Genomic DNA, 20,152 nt, shown 5'->3' on the forward strand with positions numbered 1-20,152 from the left:
TTATCTCTTGGCTTTGGCTGAAGTTGCGGTTCGAGAGAAGTGGGTGTGCAGAAAGAGTGCAGTGAGCGTGCGGCTGCACAGGTCCCCCTCTTATCTACTTTAATCCACACTTTTGGCTTTATCAGTGGGAAACCTTGTGTTTGTCAGGTGTGTGTGTGTGCATGAGTGCGTGTGTGCATACATGAGTGCATACCTGCGCGTATGCATGCGTGCATGCGTGCGTGCATACGAGCGTGCATACATGCATGCGTATGTGCGTGCATACATGTTTGCTTACGTGTGTGCATAGGTGCGTGCGTACCTGCGTGCGTGCGTGCAATGCATAGGCGTGCATATGTGCATGCATATGTACGTGCATATGTGCGTGCCTGCGTGCCTGCGTGCCTGCATGCCTGCGTGTGTGTCCATGGAACAGAGTGGAGTATCCCCCCTTCTCTCTCTCTCTCTCTCTCTCTCTCTCTCTCTCTCTCTCTCTCTCTCTCTCTCTCTCTCTCTCTCTATTTATCTATCTATCTATTCTACACGTATCTATCTGTCCATATCTGTACCCCAACCATGACTAATCTCTCCTCTCCTCTCCTCTCCTCTCCTCTCCTCTCCTCTCCTCCCCTCTCCTCTCCTCTGCTCTCCTCTCTACTCTTCTCCTACCCTCTCCTCTCCTCTCCTCTCCTCTCCTCTCCTCTCCTCTCCTCTCCTCTCCTCTCCGCCCACCAGGTGCTGTCGCTGGGTGCCGACGTGCTGCCCGAGTACAAGCTGCAGGCGCCGCGCATCCACAAGTGGACGGTGCTCCACTACAGCCCCTTCAAGGCGGTGTGGGACTGGCTCATCCTGCTGCTGGTCATCTACACGGCCATTGTCACCCCGTACTCGGCCGCCTTCCTGCTCAACGACCAGGAGGACCAGAAAATGCAGGTCTTTATATTTATTCAATGGTTTAATGGAGATTAAGTAGTCACAACGCCACTCGTGGTTTTGGCGCTACCGTGGCTTAACGGTATGGGCACTCGTCTACTATGCGGCCGGCCCGGATTCGCTTCTGATCTGGGTCCTTTGCCGACCCTTCCTCGTCTCTCTCCCAAATATTTCCTGTCTCTCTCTCTCAGACTGTCCTATAAGTTATTAAAAAATAACCTAAAAGATATATATTTATTTTATGGTTTTAATGGAGATTGAGTGGTCATAACACCACTCGTGCCATTTTAACATCTGCTGTCATCCAACATCAAGAGCCACAATGGGAATAAGCCCTCAGGCTTTATTTGTGTAATCCTGACTCTGTTTTTTCTCTAACTTAAGTATGTGGTGTGGTTCACTGGAAACTACATCATGTAGGCCTATTTGCTTTTATTCAAGAACTGAGATTATCAAATAAAACCAATCAATCAATGAGTGCGTTTATATGCAGTTCAGTATCCCGAATATGATCGGGATATTAAGTATCCCAAATTTTCCCGACTTCAGTATCCCGGATAAGCCCTTATTCGGGATTTTGAGAAATCGGGATATGCTAGGTGGAGTATTCCGACAGAAGTCGGAATACTGACGCATGGAAACACCAGTATACAGGGGCTTCCCATAGATGGCTGTTGCTGTTATCCAGGCTATAGGCATTTGAAGAGAGTTCTATAACAGCCAAGAATGTCGACTGGGAAATAACTCCTTGTACTCATATAAACACCTTTTCCGGAATTGGATACTGAACTGCATATAAACGCACTCAATCAAGCGTAAGCAGTGAAATCTTCACACAGGGAACGCCAAATTGCACCAATCTTTGCCTATGGTTAGTATTTAACCACCTCTAGCAATGGGATTTCACTTCAAATGCCCCGGAGTGTCCCTTTAAGTATGTGGTGTGGTTCACTGGAAACTAAATCATGTATTTAATTAATGAGATTGTTTAAATAAAATCAATCCATGAATCAATCCTGCAGGCCTGCGGCTACTCCTGCCCGCTCAACGTGGTGGACCTCATCGTGGACATCATGTTCATCATCGACATCCTCATCAACTTCAGGACCACCTACGTCAACGCCAACGACGAGGTGGTCAGCCACCCCATCAAGATCGCCGTGCACTACTTCAAGGGCTGGTTCCTCATCGACATGGTGGCGGCCATTCCTTTCGACCTGCTCATCTATCGGAATGGAGAAGAGGTAAGGGGGGCTGTGTGAATATCTGTATATACCATAAATATGCTGTATGTACTATAATGAATGTACAGTATGTGTGTTTGGGGATTGGGGCTTGGGTGTGTGTATTTACCGCAGTGGAGAGGAGGTGAGGGGTAGGGAACAGGGAGTAGTGTATGGCAGTGTGTGTGTGTGTGTGTGTGTGTGTGTGTGTGTGTGTGTGTGTGTGTGTGTGTGTGTGTGTGTGTGTGTGTGTGTGTGTGTGTGTGTGTGTGTGTGTGTGTGTGTGTGTGTGTGTGTGTGTGTGTACTATATATTCTGCCTAGGTAGAGGTGTGTGTGCACCACGTAAAGGGGTGGTTCCTTATCGACATATCGATATGGTCATTGATCGGAATGGAGAGGAGGTGAGGGGTGTGTGTGTGTGTGTGTGTGTGTGTGTGTGTGTGTGTGTGTGTGTGTGTGTGTGTGTGTGTGTGTGTGTGTGTGTGTGTGTGTGTGTGTGTGTGTGTGTGTGTGTGTGTGTGTGTGTGTGTGTGTGTGTGTGTGTGTGTGAGTCTTTGTGCGTATGTATATATACAACCAGGGCTCTAAATTAACACCAGCTAACAGACCAAATGCTATGGAAAACGCAGGTGGTGTGTGTGTGAATGTGTGTCTGCGAGGAGCGTGCGTGTGTGTGAGCACACTATTTTAAAAGCTGGTCCCTCATTGACATGGTGGCTGTTTATCTTCCGCAGGTGAGGGCTGGGAGCAGAGTGTGTGCGTGCGTAGTATGTACGTGTGTGTGAGGGCACGACTTCAAGGTCTGTGTCCTCATCAATAAGGTCACCACACCTTTCAAGCCTGCTCATTTAGTTGAATTCAGGTGACAAGGCAAGGGCAGTGGCCTGTGAGTGTGGGAGTATGACCTGACCTCCACCACAGCACCTTTAAGTACTGGCTCCTTATTGATGTCGCTCCTTAACGCCATTACCTTTGAACTGGTGCTGCAGGTAACGGACTGTGTGTGTGTGTGTGTGCGTGTGTGTGTGTGTTTGTGTATGTGTGTGTGTGTGTGTGCGCGTGTGTGTCTGTGAATGTAGTGCACTTCAAGGGCTCTTTCTTCATCAATATTGACACCTACTGTACATCTTTGACCTGCTCATTGACTTAAATGTAGAGGTGAGGGGGGACTCTGAGAGAGAGAGAGAGAGAGAGAGAGAGAGAGAGAGAGAGAGAGAGAGAGAGAGAGAGAGAGAGAGAGAGAGAGAGAGAGAGAGAGAGAGAGAGAGAGAGAGAAGAGAGAGGTAATGAGAGCAAGAGAGAGAGTAAGTTCACTACATCCCTATGGACATGGTCACGGTTCCCTTCGACCTGCACTTTGCCGGAATGGAGAATAGGTGAGGAGTTTATGTGAGAGGCCATGTATATATCTCACTGCAGTACTTCAATGGCTTGTTTCATATTGACATAGTTGCCACCATCATGCTCTTTGACCTCCTAGTTAATCTCAATTTAAATGAGGCGAGGACAGTTTGTTGGATAATATTTCATTCATAAGTGGTGTGCGTGTTTGTGTGTGAGTGAGTGTGTGTGCGTGCGTGTATATGCGCGTTTGTGAGTTCGTACGTGTGTTTGTGTGTGTGCGTATGTGTGTGTGTGTGTACACGCACGCACATGCTTATATGTGTGTGTGTGTGTTTGTGTGCGTGCGTATGAGTTTGTGTGTGTCTGTGTATGTATGTGTGTGTGTGTTCTGCGCCTTATTCAGAGGGTTGTTGAGTGGAGTGGTGCTAGGCTCGGAGCCAGCTAGCGGTCTAATGGCCTACCCTATTTATTTGTTCTGTGGTGGGGCCTGAGGCCCGGGGCTGCTCTGCTCGCAGGCCTCTATAAGACAAGTGTAATCGCTGGGAATGAGCACATTAATCTGACAGCCCAGAGAGCAGAGAGGAGAGGAGATGAGAAATAGTCTCTGCAATGTGTGTGTGTGTGTGTGTGTGTGTGTGTGCGTGCGTGTGTGCGTGCGTGCGTGCGTGCGTGCATGCGTGCGTGCGTGCATGCGTGATGGAATCGTACAGCCTTCCTTCACCGAGCTGCCTACTGTGTGCAACTTGTTCCTCTCGGCTGGCTGGTCCTGTCTTAGACTATTGACAAACCCAACAGAGCAGAGAGCTAAAACAAAGTTTATGTTAGTTGATTTGTTTTTGTTTTTTCCCTATCAAGGGAACACATTTCAGCTGAATTTAATTAAGGCCTGTTCATTGACTTGGCTTTAACACGTCTAATAGAATAGAATTGCTGTTGGTGGTGCAGCCAATCAATGCACATTGTGCATATGCTATCACTAACTTAATCTATAAAATGACCTGTGTAAGGAAATGTTTCACATCCAAATCGTTGGCCAAGTGTAAATGGGGAGAATAGTTTTACGTGAAGGGAAACTCTAGTAGTGTTTCACTGACAATGATAGCAGTCGAGTTTTCTTGCGGAGTTTTTTTTTTGCTTTTTTGCTTTTTCAAACAGGAAATGAATGGGGGAGAGGATAGGGTAGGATGTTAAAGCAGACTGGACTCGATCCTCAGTCCCCATGTACATCTGCATTGACATGGAACATGTGCCTCCACATTACGCCACATAACAGCAGCACCCACCAGAAATAATCATTCTGGCCCTGCTGTGGCTCAAATGGTAGGGCACTGCACTGTTCCGCCGGGGACCCGGGTTCGATTCCCGACCCGAGGACATTTCCCGATCCTCCCCTATCTCTCTCTCCTGCTCATTTCCTGTCACACTCGTGACTGTCCTGTCCAAATACAGTTGACAACCCCCCAAAAAATCCTTAAAAAAGAAAGAAATAATCATTCTTACCCATGTCTCCTTTTGTCCCGCCTCCCCATCACAGACGACCACGCTGATAGGCCTGCTGAAGACCGCCCGCCTGCTCCGATTGGTGCGCGTGGCCCGTAAGCTGGACCGCTACTCGGAGTACGGCGCGGCGGTGCTCTTCCTGCTCATGTGCACGTTCGCCCTGATCGCCCATTGGCTGGCCTGCATCTGGTACGCCATTGGCAGCGTGGAGCGGGCCGGCTCCATTGGCTGGCTGCACTCGCTGGGGGACCAGCTGGGCAAGCACTACAACACCTCCATACCGGGCTCGGGGCCCTCCATCAAGGACAAGTACGTCACCGCTCTCTACTTCACCTTCAGCTCGCTGACCAGCGTGGGCTTCGGGAACGTGTCGCCCAACACCAACTCCGAGAAGATCTTCTCCATCTGCGTCATGCTCATCGGATGTGAGTTGGTTTATCATGCAGATGTGCTCACACATACTGTACATACTGTAATTCAACACTTAGAGAGTACTTTGGGACCAAATACAATCTAGAAGATGTTAAATCAACTCTCTAAGTGTTGAATTAACACTGCATTTTCTTCTGTGACATACAATACTTACACATACATATAGCTGCTTGCATGCATGCACAGACACACTCTTGTGCATTTGTGCACACATGCTCACACATGCACACACATGCGCACACACACACCTGCATTCCAATGCACATACACAAACAGACTATCATATGTACACATACTGTACATACTGTACATACAGTATATGTACGTACACAAATGCATGGCATGTTCGAATTCGAAGGTGCTACTGGTACTGATATAATGTAAAGCCAATTTTATCAGCAGGGTCTCAAAGCAGACACAGTTACGTAACACAAGTCTGTTGACTCTTTAAAAAACCCATTAGCACTGTCCCTGTCAGGGGTCGGACTTTGACTTTCTTAATAACTGAAAATCGACCCGCTGATTGAAAGTTAAAAGCAATCTCTCATCCAGAAGCTGAGAGGATTTAAAATCTTCATCTTGGCTTTGTTCTCCCCACTGTGTTGGCTCATAAGCATCGATATATATATTTAAAAAAAACACCCTCAAGCGCACATTAATTTTGACTCAAATCTCGGAGAAAAATAGATTGCAATCTGCAATTTAATGAATCCCTACACTACACACTTTAGATGATGTAAATTAATCATCATTGACATAAAACCAGCATGTTGTCAGAAATGGCCATTTACAGTTTAATAACTGAAGCATTAGTGTGCAATATCCTGTCAGGGGCTTGTGGGGGCTTATCAAACTTTACGAGATGCAGAACAAAATTTCCTTCATTATTCCCAGACTCATCCATCAACATGGCCTGTGCAAGAATAGAAGGTCAAAGATGGCAAAAGCCAGTGTCGCAACAGTGGTCTGAGTCACCAAAACAGCCCGATTTAATCTTCGGCAATTACTGGAATTATAGCGTGCCTTGCTATGCTTGCCGTGAAAGCTAAATAGAATTCTGAAATGTTTATTTTACATGCTAGTCAGGAAAGTTATGCAGCACAGACATGGAATAATCTACAAGCACAGGGGGCGGACTCAGGGAGGGAAAATACATTCTATGTTTGGCCCCAATCCAATGAGTACTGTTTTGAAGTTTATTGGCATTGGAAGAAGCAAACGCACAAACACGTGCACGCACACGTGTGTGCGCGCGCACGCACACACACACACACACACACACACACACACACACACACACACACACACACACACACACACACACACACACACACACACACACACACACACACACACACACACACACACACACACACACACACACACACAAAGTGAGAGCTAACAGGCCTATTAGTTGCTCTCTATCCATCAAGATGTGTCCAACAGTAGAATGGTCAACAAGAGCTCTCATAGAGACTAATCACTGAGTGAATCCTACAGAAAGCTAACGATGTGAAGAGCACCGACCAGTCATGCCATTGGCTCTCTGGTGCACCACTGATGAGGACAAATGGACGTGATTGGACAGGGCCAATGCTTTATCCATCACAGATGTCAGCCATTGTTTCTCAGAGAGACAGCCGATGCATTTAACTTTGCTCAGCAAGTTGGAAGCCGACGTGAACTTGGATATATTTCTTACATTCAGACGCCCATTACTTACCATCGTCATCCTCCCAGAGACGTTTTAGGGTGCCTCTGCGACTTTATTCCGGCTCCAGACAGACCTTAGATTCTCCCCCCAAAAAAAGTGTTTAAAAACTGAGCTGTCACAGGTGATTTGGATGACAAATGGAATTTATGCCAGTCTCTGCCAGTCTGCTGTGACTGGGCATCTTTTATTCAAAGTAACACAAACTTTTGCAGATGTGTCGTGTTTTGCTTCTTCCAAAAAAGTAGGATACAACTTTTGTTATATCTCCAGCTCTGCATCACTTTGATTTCCTGATATACCATACAGTAGCTGTAAATTCGGCAGTCAGAGCAGAGATTTGCTGCTCAGGAACAGCTACTCTACACAGCAACAATAAAAAAAACAACCCACGGTCACTTTTATTGAAAATGGTATAACTGCTACAGTAACTATTCTTTCCAGCTATTGCAGACACTATAGAAGTTACTTTTGTTGTTGTTTTAATTAGCTATACACTTCCGTCTCCAGTGTAATCAACTTTAGTGCACATTTACTCGGTACTGCATAGTTTTGTTTGTGTTCTTTCACTTGACAATCTCACGGTCCCACTCTGAAATAATATGGCACAAAAGGTTTCACTTATGACATTTTGTATCAGTGGGCCAATGAAGGATCAATTGAATTGATCACATTGCGAGGGTTATTATAATGAAAAACAAAAAGCACACCAGGGAAGTTGTGGAGTCATTTCTACAACTTTGTGTAAAAATGCAGTCTTCTACACATAGAAAAAATGAAAAAGTAAAATGGGAGCAGCATTCAACTTTATCCTCATAGTAGTGTGGCTCATGTTGCCTTTTGACAACCTCTGCCACCAATATCTTTACACCCCCCTTTCCCTCATCCTCCCCCCACAGCTCTGATGTATGCCAGCATCTTTGGGAACGTGTCAGCCATCATCCAGCGGCTCTACTCGGGCACGGCGCGCTACCACGCCCAGATGCTCCGTGTGCGCGAGTTCATCCGCTTCCACCAGATCCCCAACCCGCTGAGGCAGCGGCTGGAGGAGTACTTCCAGCACGCTTGGTCCTACACCAACGGCATAGACATGAATGCGGTGAGAAGCACTCACATGCATAGTCTCTCTCTCTCTCTTCTCTCTCTCTCTCTCTCTCTCTCTCTCTCTCTCTCTCTCCTCTCTCTCTCTGTCTTTCTTCTTCTCCTCTTATTCTCTCTCTCTATCTCAACCTATCGTGCTCTCTCTCTCTCTCTCTCCCTCTCCCTCTCTCTCTCTCTCTCTCTCTCTCTCTCCTTGTACTTATTCACACACACACACACACACACACACACACACACACACACACACACACACACACACACACACACACACACACACACACACACACACACACACACACACACACACACTGAGCTGGAGAAGCGCTGGTCCAACGCGGATGGTGGTGAGTCTGCCTAACCTAACACATATGTCTGTGAGGGTGTTCTCTACACGTGTGCTGTGAGTGAACTATTTGAATGCACACTGAGGAATCATACGCACACACACACACACACACACACACACACACACACACACACACACACACACACACACACACACACACACACACACACACACACACACACACACACACACACACACACACACACACACACACACACACTACTAATACACAGGGATTTGCATGCTGCATGTGGTGAACTGCTTTTTACAAAAACACACGCAGACACACACAAACAGACACACAGACGCTGACACATTTCACAGTTACTTAAACCCATCTCTCATTGCTCAGCTGAAACTGCCATCTGCGCATAATTCTTCGCTGGCTCAGTATGAAAGTTTGAATGAAATAAACTCTTCCACTTCAACTTACTCCCAGCTTTGCCACACACTCTTTTGGGAACATTATGATAATAGGACTGTCAGTGTGTGTGTGTGTGTGTGTGTGTGTGTGTGTGTGTGTGTGTGTGTGTGTGTGTGTGTGTGTGTGTGTGTGTGTGTGTGTGTGTGTGTGTGTGTGTGTGTGTGTGTGTGTGTGTGTGTGTGTGTGTGTGTGTGTGTGTTTATGTGTGCGTGCATGCGTGTGCGCATCTGCACGTGTGCGTTTGCATGCGTGCATGTGTGCGTGCATGTATGAAGGTCTGTGATTCACTCAAAACGAGTGAGGGAGCAAACGTGAATGCGTGAGTGAGCAAGGGAGCAAGCAATTATTCGGTGAATGAGTAGGTGACTAACTGAGGGAGCGACTGAGTAGCTGAGTGTGTGAGTCCGTGACTGAATGTGGGAAAGGTGAGAGACAGAGTGAGTTTGTCTTCCAGTGAGTGACAGAGAGTTGGAGTCTCTGAGTAAGTGAGACAGGGTGTGCGGAACAGAAGCAAGTGCAAGAGCGCGGTGATTTAGCTAGTGAGTCATCCACGCACCGCTAACTTTCTCTCTCTCTCTCTCTCTCTCTCTCTCTCTCTCTCTCTCTCTCTCTCTCTCTCTCTCTCTCTCTCTCTCTCCCTCTCTCTCTCAGTTCTGAGACAGTGACATTATTCATCTCTCTTTTCCCTCTTCCCCCTCTATCCATCCATTACTGCAGGTCTTAAACAAAAATAGGCACATTTAGCATGTCACGAAACACAGCTGCATCTCCTAAACAATGACATAATGATCTGACACGCTAAAATGACTCAGCATTGTGCATGACTAAACGCCATGGCCGCCACACAGAAATGACTTAGTCTTATTCTGTGTTGCAATTTAAACACTCAGAAAGGGTCTCAAATACTCACCAAACATCGCTCCATTTTGTATTTTATGGTGCCATGCACTCCCCAGAATGTTGGTTTTCTCAAACTTCATATCACACCCTCTTGTAGACATTTCTCTAGCCTACATAACATGCCATCATATCAATGCAAACATGACTCTTTGCATGTTTGTTTCTGTTCAGTGTGAGGTGGATGAAATTGTGCTTAAAAGTGATGAGGTGAATCTGATTGTAGTTACTGGTTATTTTGGGCTCTCTCCTTGTGTATACTGTCACTGTTGTGTGTGTGTGCGTGTGCGTGTGCGTGTGCGCGTGCGTGTGCGCATCACACTTGTACAAAATTCCAAATTGAATGAATTGAAATTCCCAGTAAGGCCATAAAATGAACACTAGGTGGTGGTGTTCTATGTACTCTCAATGGGTGGTGTAGAGTCTAGATTAAATTAAAAGAAATTCAAGGTAATGACACCGCCTAGTATTCGTATTATGGCATTACTTTGAATTTCAATTCATTCAATTCGGAATTTCGTACAAGCCTGGTGTGTGTGTGTGTGTGTGTGTGTGTGTGTGTGTGTGTGTGTGTGTGTGTGTGTGTGTGTGTGTGTGTGTGTGTGTGTGTGTGTGTGTGTGTGTGTGTGTGTGTGTGTGTGTGTGTGTGTGTGTGTGTCTGTGTGTCTGTGTGTGTGAATGGCACTGGCAAGCTTTTTGCTGTGATGGTTTTGGAGTGTGTTTTTGGGTGGTCCGGGCTTCTATCCTGTGGTTGACCTGAGGCACTGAGTGATCACCTGTAGCCTGCTGTAACCCCAGTCAGAGTTTCAGGTGGTCATTGGAGCATTCCCGGCTAGCAGCATTGAGGTCGGGGTTCTCCAATGACTACCGTTTCTCTTTTAAAAAGGTCCCTCAAGCCCTTTCTTCAAGGGTCTCTCCCGAGCAGACAATGTCACGGGCGGTTATAGGAGGGCGACGCTTCGGTAGAATCCTCCACTGTCAGCTTAATGTGACCATGAGACTTGTCATAGCAGATGCCATGAGCTGTCATTAGCAGTCATATCAGGTTCCAGTGACATTAGCATGTTAGCACAGGCAGTTGTAAATGTTGTGACTGTGTTCGAAGAGGTTGGTGTAATGGTAGCTTCACTCAGCTGTTGCTTCACTTTTTTTCCACTATAGCCTTCCATGCACTGTCACATCATTTTCAGTTGACGCTAATATGACATTGCAATGTCACTGGACAGGTATGATGAATAATGACAGAATATGGGGTCTGCCATAACACGTTTAGCACATGGTTATAAGAGCCTCACAATGGAGGTTTCGAGTGAAGTGATGCCAGATATATGAGCACGACATTTATCATGTCATTGCATGTCATTACTGTTTGTCACTTGTACAAACCCGAAAGATTCAGGCATGCACTGCATGTAGACATTAACAATATGATGCTAGCCTTCACATGCTAGCCTTCACATGCTCCATCACATTTTCCTTCATCCCCAAGACAATAATTTATGCAATTATTCAAAGCAGTGTCAAGAGTCCTTAATCTTTGTGCGACCTAATCTATTTGGGACAATTTTGGCTGCCACATTGTGGGTGAAATTCAAAACAAAAAGTCTGCAGAGAAAGGAATAGGATGATTATGATGAGGCAAAATCTAGCGGTCATGCCAGTAGATTGCATTGCCGTTTTAAATCCATAAGTAAAAGAAAGACATTAAACATGTTAAATTCTCTCTAAAAAAATAAAATCTGAGAATTGCTTGCTAAACAAAATGCTAAATTCCTCCAGGTGTCCAGTGGGGATCTCTTTACTGCTAACCTTTAGCTATCTGCTAACTGCTCACCTATCTCCTATGCTTCAATCAGAAATTAAATTGCATTTGAATACAAACATAATTCTGTTTAAATATGCATCTATTCTATACATGAACCCTGACTTACGGAGGCTACGGTGCTTCTATGTTGACTTGTTGACATAATTCAGCTACTAACTTAGAGGACATAACTTCTTTCTCTTCTAACTCGACCATAATTAGCTAACTAAGTCATAATTAGCCGTTTGAGTGTGACGTTCAATACGTTTTTTTTTTCCCGGATCTATTTGACCCAAGGTCTGTCTCTGGTGGATATTTTACATTTGATGTTTTTAGGGATTTTCCGATACCCTTGACAGGAACAAATGGGAAACTGAGCCTGTGGTCGCAGACACAACAGTTGAGGCAAGAAGATTGAAGACTCTTGAAACACACATATATTTGTTTGTTTGTAAACTATTGCAATTTACAAAACACAAAAAAGGTACTAATACATATTAATAATATAACACATCTGTGTGTTCTACCATCCTGCTCATTACCATCTCTCTATTGTCCTGTCCCATCCGTCCGCTGGTTCCCTGCATCGGTTCTCCTCAGGTTCTGAAAGGGTTCCCGGAGTGTTTGCAGGCCGATATCTGCTTGCACCTCAACCGCACGCTGCTGCAGAACTGCAAGGCCTTCAAGGGCTCCACCAAGGGATGCCTCCGCGCGCTGGCCATGAAGTTCAAGACGACGCACGCGCCGCCCGGGGACACGCTGGTGCACGCTGGGGACGTGCTGACCGCCATCTACTTCATCTCCCGCGGCTCCATCGAGATACTGAGGGGAGACGTGGTGGTGGCCATCTTAGGTGGGTGGCCGGTCGACGGTGTGTGTGTGTGTGTGTGTGTGTGTGTGTGTGTGTGTGTGTGTGTGTGTGTGTGTGTGTGTGTGTGTGTGTGTGTGTGTGTGTGTGTGTGTGTGTGTGTGCGTGCGTGCTGTGTGTCTCTATCTGTGTCTGTGCTCATTGTGTGTGTGTGTGTGTATGTGTACGCGCATGTGCAAGTCTGTATGTATTTCTGTTTTCATTTTCCCTGAGGTTAGTTACTGTGTGGGTCTGTGGATAATAAAATAAGTCAGTGACCAAATGCCACCATTTAAGATTACAGTGTTCATATGAATTAATATGGCAGCCAAGTGCACAGCCTTATTAAATATTCCTCTAATTAACAAAGAGTCAGAAACACAATCATTCATCCAAGACTGAGGCACGGTAGGTAGTTGGCTTCATGTACTGTCAGCAGTAGTGGCGTAAAAGCACCTCACACAGGGAGTGTTTCTGCTTGGAAGATTTGTTCTGGAGTGACACTGCCATCTACAGTTCACTCCCTGACCTGCACTCATCCTAACCAGAAGTACTGTACACATACACTGTAAATACGCATCCATGTGATACTTAATTCATTACATCCATTCTTCATCATTATAGGAATATACAAATACTGCTTTCTATGGCATTGTGGTTATAAAAATAAGATAGTGTTTTCTATTGTTTACTTTCAACAGGGATTGTGATATTTTCTCTGTAAGGATGATTTATTAGGGCTTTCTTCATTACAGTATTCATATCAGGAACAGTTAAAAGGCCATGTTTCTGTATGCTATCAACCATCCTGTTTTTGTAATCAATATATTACAGATTGTCAACATCGTTTCATGAACTCTGTGAAACTAAAATAATAAATAAGGGTGAAACTGGAGTGCAATTAACTTAATGAACAGGGCTGCAATGGTAGTCCGGTTTTGTATGTCAATCAAAATGTAAAATCTAACCAAATCTACTGTACTTTGTCAGCCCTACCGTGGCTTTCACGGTAGGGCACTGGGCTGCTGCGCGGGCAACCCGGGTTCGATTCCGGCCCAGGTCATTTACCAACCCTTCCCCATCTCTCTCTTCCCATTCGCTTCCTGTCTGCCTCTCATACTGTCCTATCTTCAATATAGTCAAAAATACAAAAAATATATATATTTTTAAAAACCCTACTTCTCATGTCATCTCTGACCACTACAGGGAAGAATGACATATTCGGTGAGCCCATCAACCTGTATGCGCGGCCGGGGAAGTCCAACGCGGACGTGCGGGCGCTGACCTACTGTGACCTCCACAAGATCCAGCGGGAGGACGTCCTGGAGGTGCTGGACATGTACCCAGAGTTCTCTGACCACTTCTGGACCAACCTGGAGATCACATTCAACCTCAGAGACGTGAGTTTAACACACACACACTCATACACACACACACATGCGTGTGCACACACACACACACACACACACACACACACACACACACACACACACACACACACACACACACACACACACACACACACACACACACACACACACACACACACACACACACACACACACACACACACACAAACACACACACAGTACATACAAACAGTACATAGTATCATACACAGAGCTGGAAAGAGTAATGAAAAATATACTTGAGTAAAAGTAATGTTCACTGTATATTTTAATGTAAAAGTTACTTCGTTACTTTCAATGAGCTTTTCTCTGGAGAAATGAACTTTTCTTGTTGAATATCACCCTTGTGACCTCCGTCTGTCTTGTCATAAGCAATCATCAATTTGCCTAGCTATCATGACAACAAAGGTCACATTGGGCTCGCAAAATTGCCTTGTACCGTAAACAGGGCCTTAATCTATGTTTATAAAATGCTTCTGTATGCTAATGGTGGAAGCCATCAGTCAGTCGACTCTTTCCTCTGACCTTTTTCCAGTAGGGAAATTGAAATGCTCAACTATACAGTAATGCGCTGCAAAAAAAAGAGAGGCAAAATTGAATTTTAAACCGCCAACTTAACTAGACTGACTCGGTCATGGAATGTTGTGTAGCATGACGGACAGGATGGGTGGGCGTAAGCTAACGGGACCCACTAGTTTGACGCCCTTTCGGTACCGTCACATGGTAATCAAACATTTCAAACAAGCAATTTAGGGTTAGGGTTAGGTTTAGGGTTAAGGTTAGGGTTAGGTTTAGGTTTAGGGTCGTATGACATAAGGCGTAAGTACCGAAAGGGCGTCGAATTAGTGAGTCCCGTAAGCTAACCGTCCAACTCATTGATCCAAGACGGATCACTGGCTGAAATGTTTGAATGGTTCAGTGGTTCAATAGTTAAAATGAAAATTCCCTTCCTTTCTGGCTGATTCAAAAGAACAAATGTTCTTAATTACTGTCATTTCAATACATGTAATTAGTTACTTTCCACCCCAGCATACACACTTTCTATGCACTCAAAAGGCACACACATTAGTAGCCTAGTAAACTAGCGCCACCCGGTGGACGCCAACATTTTTTGCCTGTGAGTGGTCTGGCCCCGATGAATTGGAGTGGTCTGCCAGGCTTGCCAAGAATCTGGCAAACCAATCACAATGCAAAGATTTGTTTTGAATCAAAGCAGGCGGGGTTTTGAGGGAGTGACGACGAAGCTCGCAATGTTGGGAAACCACATCAATGAGAAAGATAGCGCTGATTGGTCAGAGCGCCGGCCTATAGGCACAGGCACGGTTTGAAAGACAACGGGTTGTTCTCATCAACAATCTTCGGATGTAGCCTACTATTCATCGGGGCCATACTAAATTACACATCCAATCTCACATTTAGGCTGGTTTATCAGGCTAACACATTAGTGAAATTCACCTTTACCCTTCACACACACACACACACACACACACGGATGCTCATCTTGTGCTGTTTCCACCTCCAGACCAACATGATCCCTGGCTCCCCCAGCAGCGACGACTCTGACAGTGGCGGCTTTAACCGTCTGCGTAGGCGCAAGCTGTCATTCCGCAGACGCACTGAAAAAGGTACAACCACATGTCACTATCTCCTAATGGCATCAAAATAAAAAAACAATAATGCAATGAGCAACATGTAAGAAAAGTAAATTATATTTTCCCTACTTGGATAAAGATTGTGAATTAGCTTGAATGACGTCATTCTTAATTCTTCAATGGTTGACAAGTGGCCTGACACAACGAGTTTGTGAATCCTATGGTGTGGCTAGTCATGTAGTCAACTTCTATTGTATTATGGTAACACTTTAGAATAATGGATGCAAAAAAAGCATTATAAAGACTTAATAAATAATTAACTATTGATGAACAAAACATTAACAAACGTTTGTAAATGACTAGGAAATGTAAACAAATGCTTGTAAATGACTAGGAAATGCTATGTTAATATTTTATATTTATCAAACATTTACAAGTTGCTTGTAAATGAAAAAAATACTCTGTTATAAGGTGTGTAAAATCTTGAATATATCATTTGTAGATATTTTATAAAGCATTAATAAAACTTAGTTAATAATAAAAACATTTGTTAATGTTTTATTCATCATTAGTTAATTATTTACTGAGTCTTTACTAAGGAACATTATTATAAAGTGTTACCTATTATTTAATGATGATGAGACTTTATTTTAACTGTGAATAATTTTTGATGATCGTTATTTTCCATGATTCACTGATGCCTATTTTCCAGACGCTAAAAGTCAGACCTCATACTAACTACTTGCTGTTTTTATTGAAAGTTTTTCATGATTGACAAAGCCCTGATGAAGACCAGTGCGGTCGAAACATGTTGGCTCTTTTAATCATGTTTTAGCCCTAAAATAATAAAGGCTTTTAAAATTCACTTCCTCTTTTTACACTTGCCTGATTGAGTTGCCTGGATTATCCCTTTTTTGTTGAATTGGACTAACCCCCTTCATCCAAGAGCACCCAGCAAACATACCTAAAGAAGATACTGCGATTTTTTTGAGCTACCAGCCATTTTGTGTTTGCCTTTTTCATGATTGGCCGATAACGTATTTTCCCAGACGACGCGGATGCGGGGGAAGTCAAGAAGAACCAGAAGCCCATCCGGCGGAGCAGGAAGAAGGCGGCCAGCAGCAGCCAGGAGGGGGAGAGCCTCAAGCCGGACTGGGAGGCGCACCACCACTCCGACTCCCCCCACTCCAGCGGGGACGAGGAGGGGGAGGGCTCTCTGCACCCGGGCCCAGAGCCTCCTCTCCCCTTACTGGAGCTCTCCCGGCCCCCCCAGGCCTCCCCCAGCACATACGAGGCAGCCGAGGCGGACGGAGATCCCAAAACAGGAAACACCTGCAATGCGCTCTCAGGTTAATTGGATACTTGTAGCTTTGCTATTAATTCATATCAATCATCATAATTCTCACATCGTTCACGTTGCGAATAATAAACACGTAATTCTTGCACACATGCACGCACATGTTCACATACACACACACGCAGACCAAACACACTCACACGCACACTAAAAGTCCTTGTCCAAATTTCCTCAGTGGTGTGTTGCACAGCGCAGTCTGTTATTTGTTTGTTTAGGAAATTGCCCGTTCATAATCTCGGTTCATAATCTTTTCCAGCATTTCCAGTGATATCGCACTGCTGTACATACTCAGATTGTATTTTATAGTCAGGCTGATACCGGATATGACAGTTGATGAATCTTCCCTTTATCAGTGTTGCAACCATTTCTTCCATCTTATCCTTCTCTCTCTATCATTTCTTTCAATCCCATCCCTATTTCTCACTATCCTTCCTCTCTCCCTTCATCCTCCTCTCCATATCTGTTTCTCTCACTCTCTCCCCTTTTCTCTCTCTCCCTCTCTCTTCATCCTCATCTCCATATCTGCCCCCCCCCCTCTCCTTCCCCAGGTGCGTTCTCAGGTGTGTCTAACATCTTTAGCTTCTGGGGGGAGAGCCGGGGCTCCCATCAGTACCAGGAGGTGCCTCGCAGCAGCCTGCCCTCGCCCCCGCCCCACAACACCCCCCTCCGCAACATCACCCGACGTCAGCGCACAGAGGTGGAGAACCGCCTGGACCTGCTGCAGAAACAGCTCAACAGGTCAGAATACACCTTCACATGGGCAAAGGTTGCCGGTTCAACTCCCGACACGCCAGGTTGGTGAGGGGAGTAATTAACCAGTGCTCTCCCCATCCTCCTCCATGACTGAGGTACCCTAAGCATGGTACCGACCCGCTGCACTGCTCCCTTGGGGCACCATTTGGGGGCTGCCCCCTTGAACGGGTGAGGCATAAATGCAATTTTATTGTGCGCAGTGTGCATTTGTGTGCTGTGAAGTGCTGTGTCACAATGACAATTGGAGTTGGAGTTTCGCAGGTGGGCTTTCACTTTCACGTTTTTTCACACACATACACACACACACACACACACACACACACACACACACACACACACACACACACACACACACACACACACACACACACACACACACACACACACATAGGGTATATACGTACAAAATGCAGAAAGTTGAAGAACTGTCTGCTTCACTTGGTATGATGTTTACCACAAATTAAAAAATGTGCATGTGTGTGCGTACGGTACCACGTGCATGCCGCGTGCCTCAATCTGCCCATCCATCTGTCTATCCATATTCCATATTGCGCTCCAGGTTAGAGACGCGCATGTCGACGGACATCGGCGCGATCATGCAGCTGCTGCAGAGGCAGATGGCCCTGGTGCCGCCGGCCTACAGCACCGTCTCCTCGCCCCCACAGGGCTCCAGCTACCCCGGCCCCCCCGAGAGGCTCATCCAGCCCGTCACGCCCCTCGAGTCAGAGACGCTCGCCTCGCTCTCACAGGTCAGCGCACATACATGCACGCACACACATGTACACGCACGCACGCACGCACGCACGCACGCACGCACGCACGCACGCACGCACGCACGCACGCACGCACGCACACACACACACACACACACACACACACACTCACTCACTCACTCACTCACTCACTCACTCACTCACTCACTCACTCACTCACTCACTCACTCACTCACTCACACACACACACACACACACACACCAATTCCACATCCTACCCTGGCCCCCTCAAGAGGGTCATTCAGCCCGTCACGCCCCTTGAGTCAGTGACACTTGCCTCACTCTCACAGGTCAGAGCACACACACACACGCATGCACACACACACACAAAAACACACACACACACACGTGTGTACCATACGATTCAATGCAATTTTTATTACAGGCAGGTTACACTGGAATTCTATTTGCATCCACTGACTGGGCAAACGTATTTACATAGAGAACATACAGTACTTACTGTACATCAGGCTTGTACGAAATTCCGAATTGAGAGAATTTCAATTCAAAGTAATGCCATAATACGAACAGTAGGTGGTGGTGTTCTATGTACTTTCAATGAGTGGTGTAGATTAAATTCAAAGAAATTAAAGGTAATGACACCACCTAGTGTTCGTAATGTGGCATTACTTTGAATTGAAATTCATTCAATTCGGAATTTCGTACAAGCCTGCTGTACATGTAAACATTTAGCATCACAGACACAAGCCGCATAATGTATGAAGAACACTTAACTATTCATTAAAAAAACATAGTACTACTCTTCTCTGACATTACACAGAGTTTTTAGTAACACAATTGGTCATTGCCATTCCGCCATTCCGGTAAGAACAAGCTAAAACACAGGGTGTGTCCTACCACCTTTTCTTTTCGGCTACTTGCAGATTTTGGACCGGCCGGACTTTGAGGAGGAGTTCGGCGCGGCGAGTGCCAGCAAGTCCAGCGAGTCCCTTCGTAGTCCGACGGAGTTCCACCCCTGCGGCGGCAGCACCCCACTGCTCACCCCCACCCCCACCCCCACCGAGCCTCCCTTGCAACCCCCGACCCCTGCAGCCCAGGGCAGCATGGCGGCCCTCACTCTCCCCCTGACCCTGGAGCTGGGGCCACTGGGGGTGGATGTAGGGGCCCCATCTCGGCCCTCAACCCTGCTGGACCCTGAGGCCCAGAGGAGGCTCTCTCTGCCCGAGCCCCAGACCCCGCTGGACTCACGGACACCGCAGAGGCACAGCTCCGACCCCGGGAGCTAGGGAGCAAGGGATGGAGGAAGGAAGGGATACGGAGGAGGGGGAGAGGAGGAGAGGAGGAGGAGGAGGAGGAGGAGGAGGAGGAGGAGGAGGCTGGACGCAGTCTCTTCCGTGCTCTCTTTCTTTCTCTCATACTCTCACTTTATACCTCTTTCTCTGACTTTCTTGCTCTTCCTCTTTCTTCCATCCCAATCTCCCTCTCTCTCTTTTTCTGCCTCTCCCTCTCTCTCTCTCTCTCTCTCTCTCTCTCTCTCTCTCTCTCTCTCTCTCTCTCTCTCTCTCTCTCTGTCTTTCATATCTCTTTCGTCTGGCGGATCTCACTCTCTTTGGGTTGTCTTCAAGGAGCTGAAGTAAAAGAGAATGGAAGAGCAGTAGTATGTGGAGACAGATGTGTGGACCTCTCAGGTTGAAAGATGGACGACAGTCGATTCTTGGTACATAGACTCTCCTTAGCGGGTGCACTGCAGAGTCATTCAACACT

General features: G+C 46.1%; 1 protein-coding gene across 1 annotated transcript in view; it reads left to right on the plus strand.

Annotated features, from left to right (window-relative positions):
- Positions 1-19,685, plus strand: part of kcnh2b (potassium voltage-gated channel, subfamily H (eag-related), member 2b) — a 384,306-nt gene extending 364,621 nt beyond the window's left edge. The window contains exons 6-16 of the mRNA XM_063207230.1: positions 715-912; positions 1,935-2,156; positions 5,016-5,406; positions 8,024-8,223; positions 12,297-12,549; positions 13,750-13,943; positions 15,475-15,577; positions 16,594-16,893; positions 17,450-17,639; positions 18,214-18,403; positions 19,312-19,685. Of these exons, the coding sequence (XP_063063300.1) occupies positions 715-912; positions 1,935-2,156; positions 5,016-5,406; positions 8,024-8,223; positions 12,297-12,549; positions 13,750-13,943; positions 15,475-15,577; positions 16,594-16,893; positions 17,450-17,639; positions 18,214-18,403; positions 19,312-19,674 (2,604 nt within the window). The 3' untranslated portion in view covers positions 19,675-19,685. The remainder of the gene's footprint in view (positions 1-714; positions 913-1,934; positions 2,157-5,015; positions 5,407-8,023; positions 8,224-12,296; positions 12,550-13,749; positions 13,944-15,474; positions 15,578-16,593; positions 16,894-17,449; positions 17,640-18,213; positions 18,404-19,311) is intronic.
- The last annotated feature ends 467 nt before the right edge of the window (positions 19,686-20,152 follow it).

This window comes from Engraulis encrasicolus, chromosome 9, assembly GCF_034702125.1.
Source record: "Engraulis encrasicolus isolate BLACKSEA-1 chromosome 9, IST_EnEncr_1.0, whole genome shotgun sequence".
NCBI classification, from domain to species: domain Eukaryota; kingdom Metazoa; phylum Chordata; class Actinopteri; order Clupeiformes; family Engraulidae; genus Engraulis; species Engraulis encrasicolus.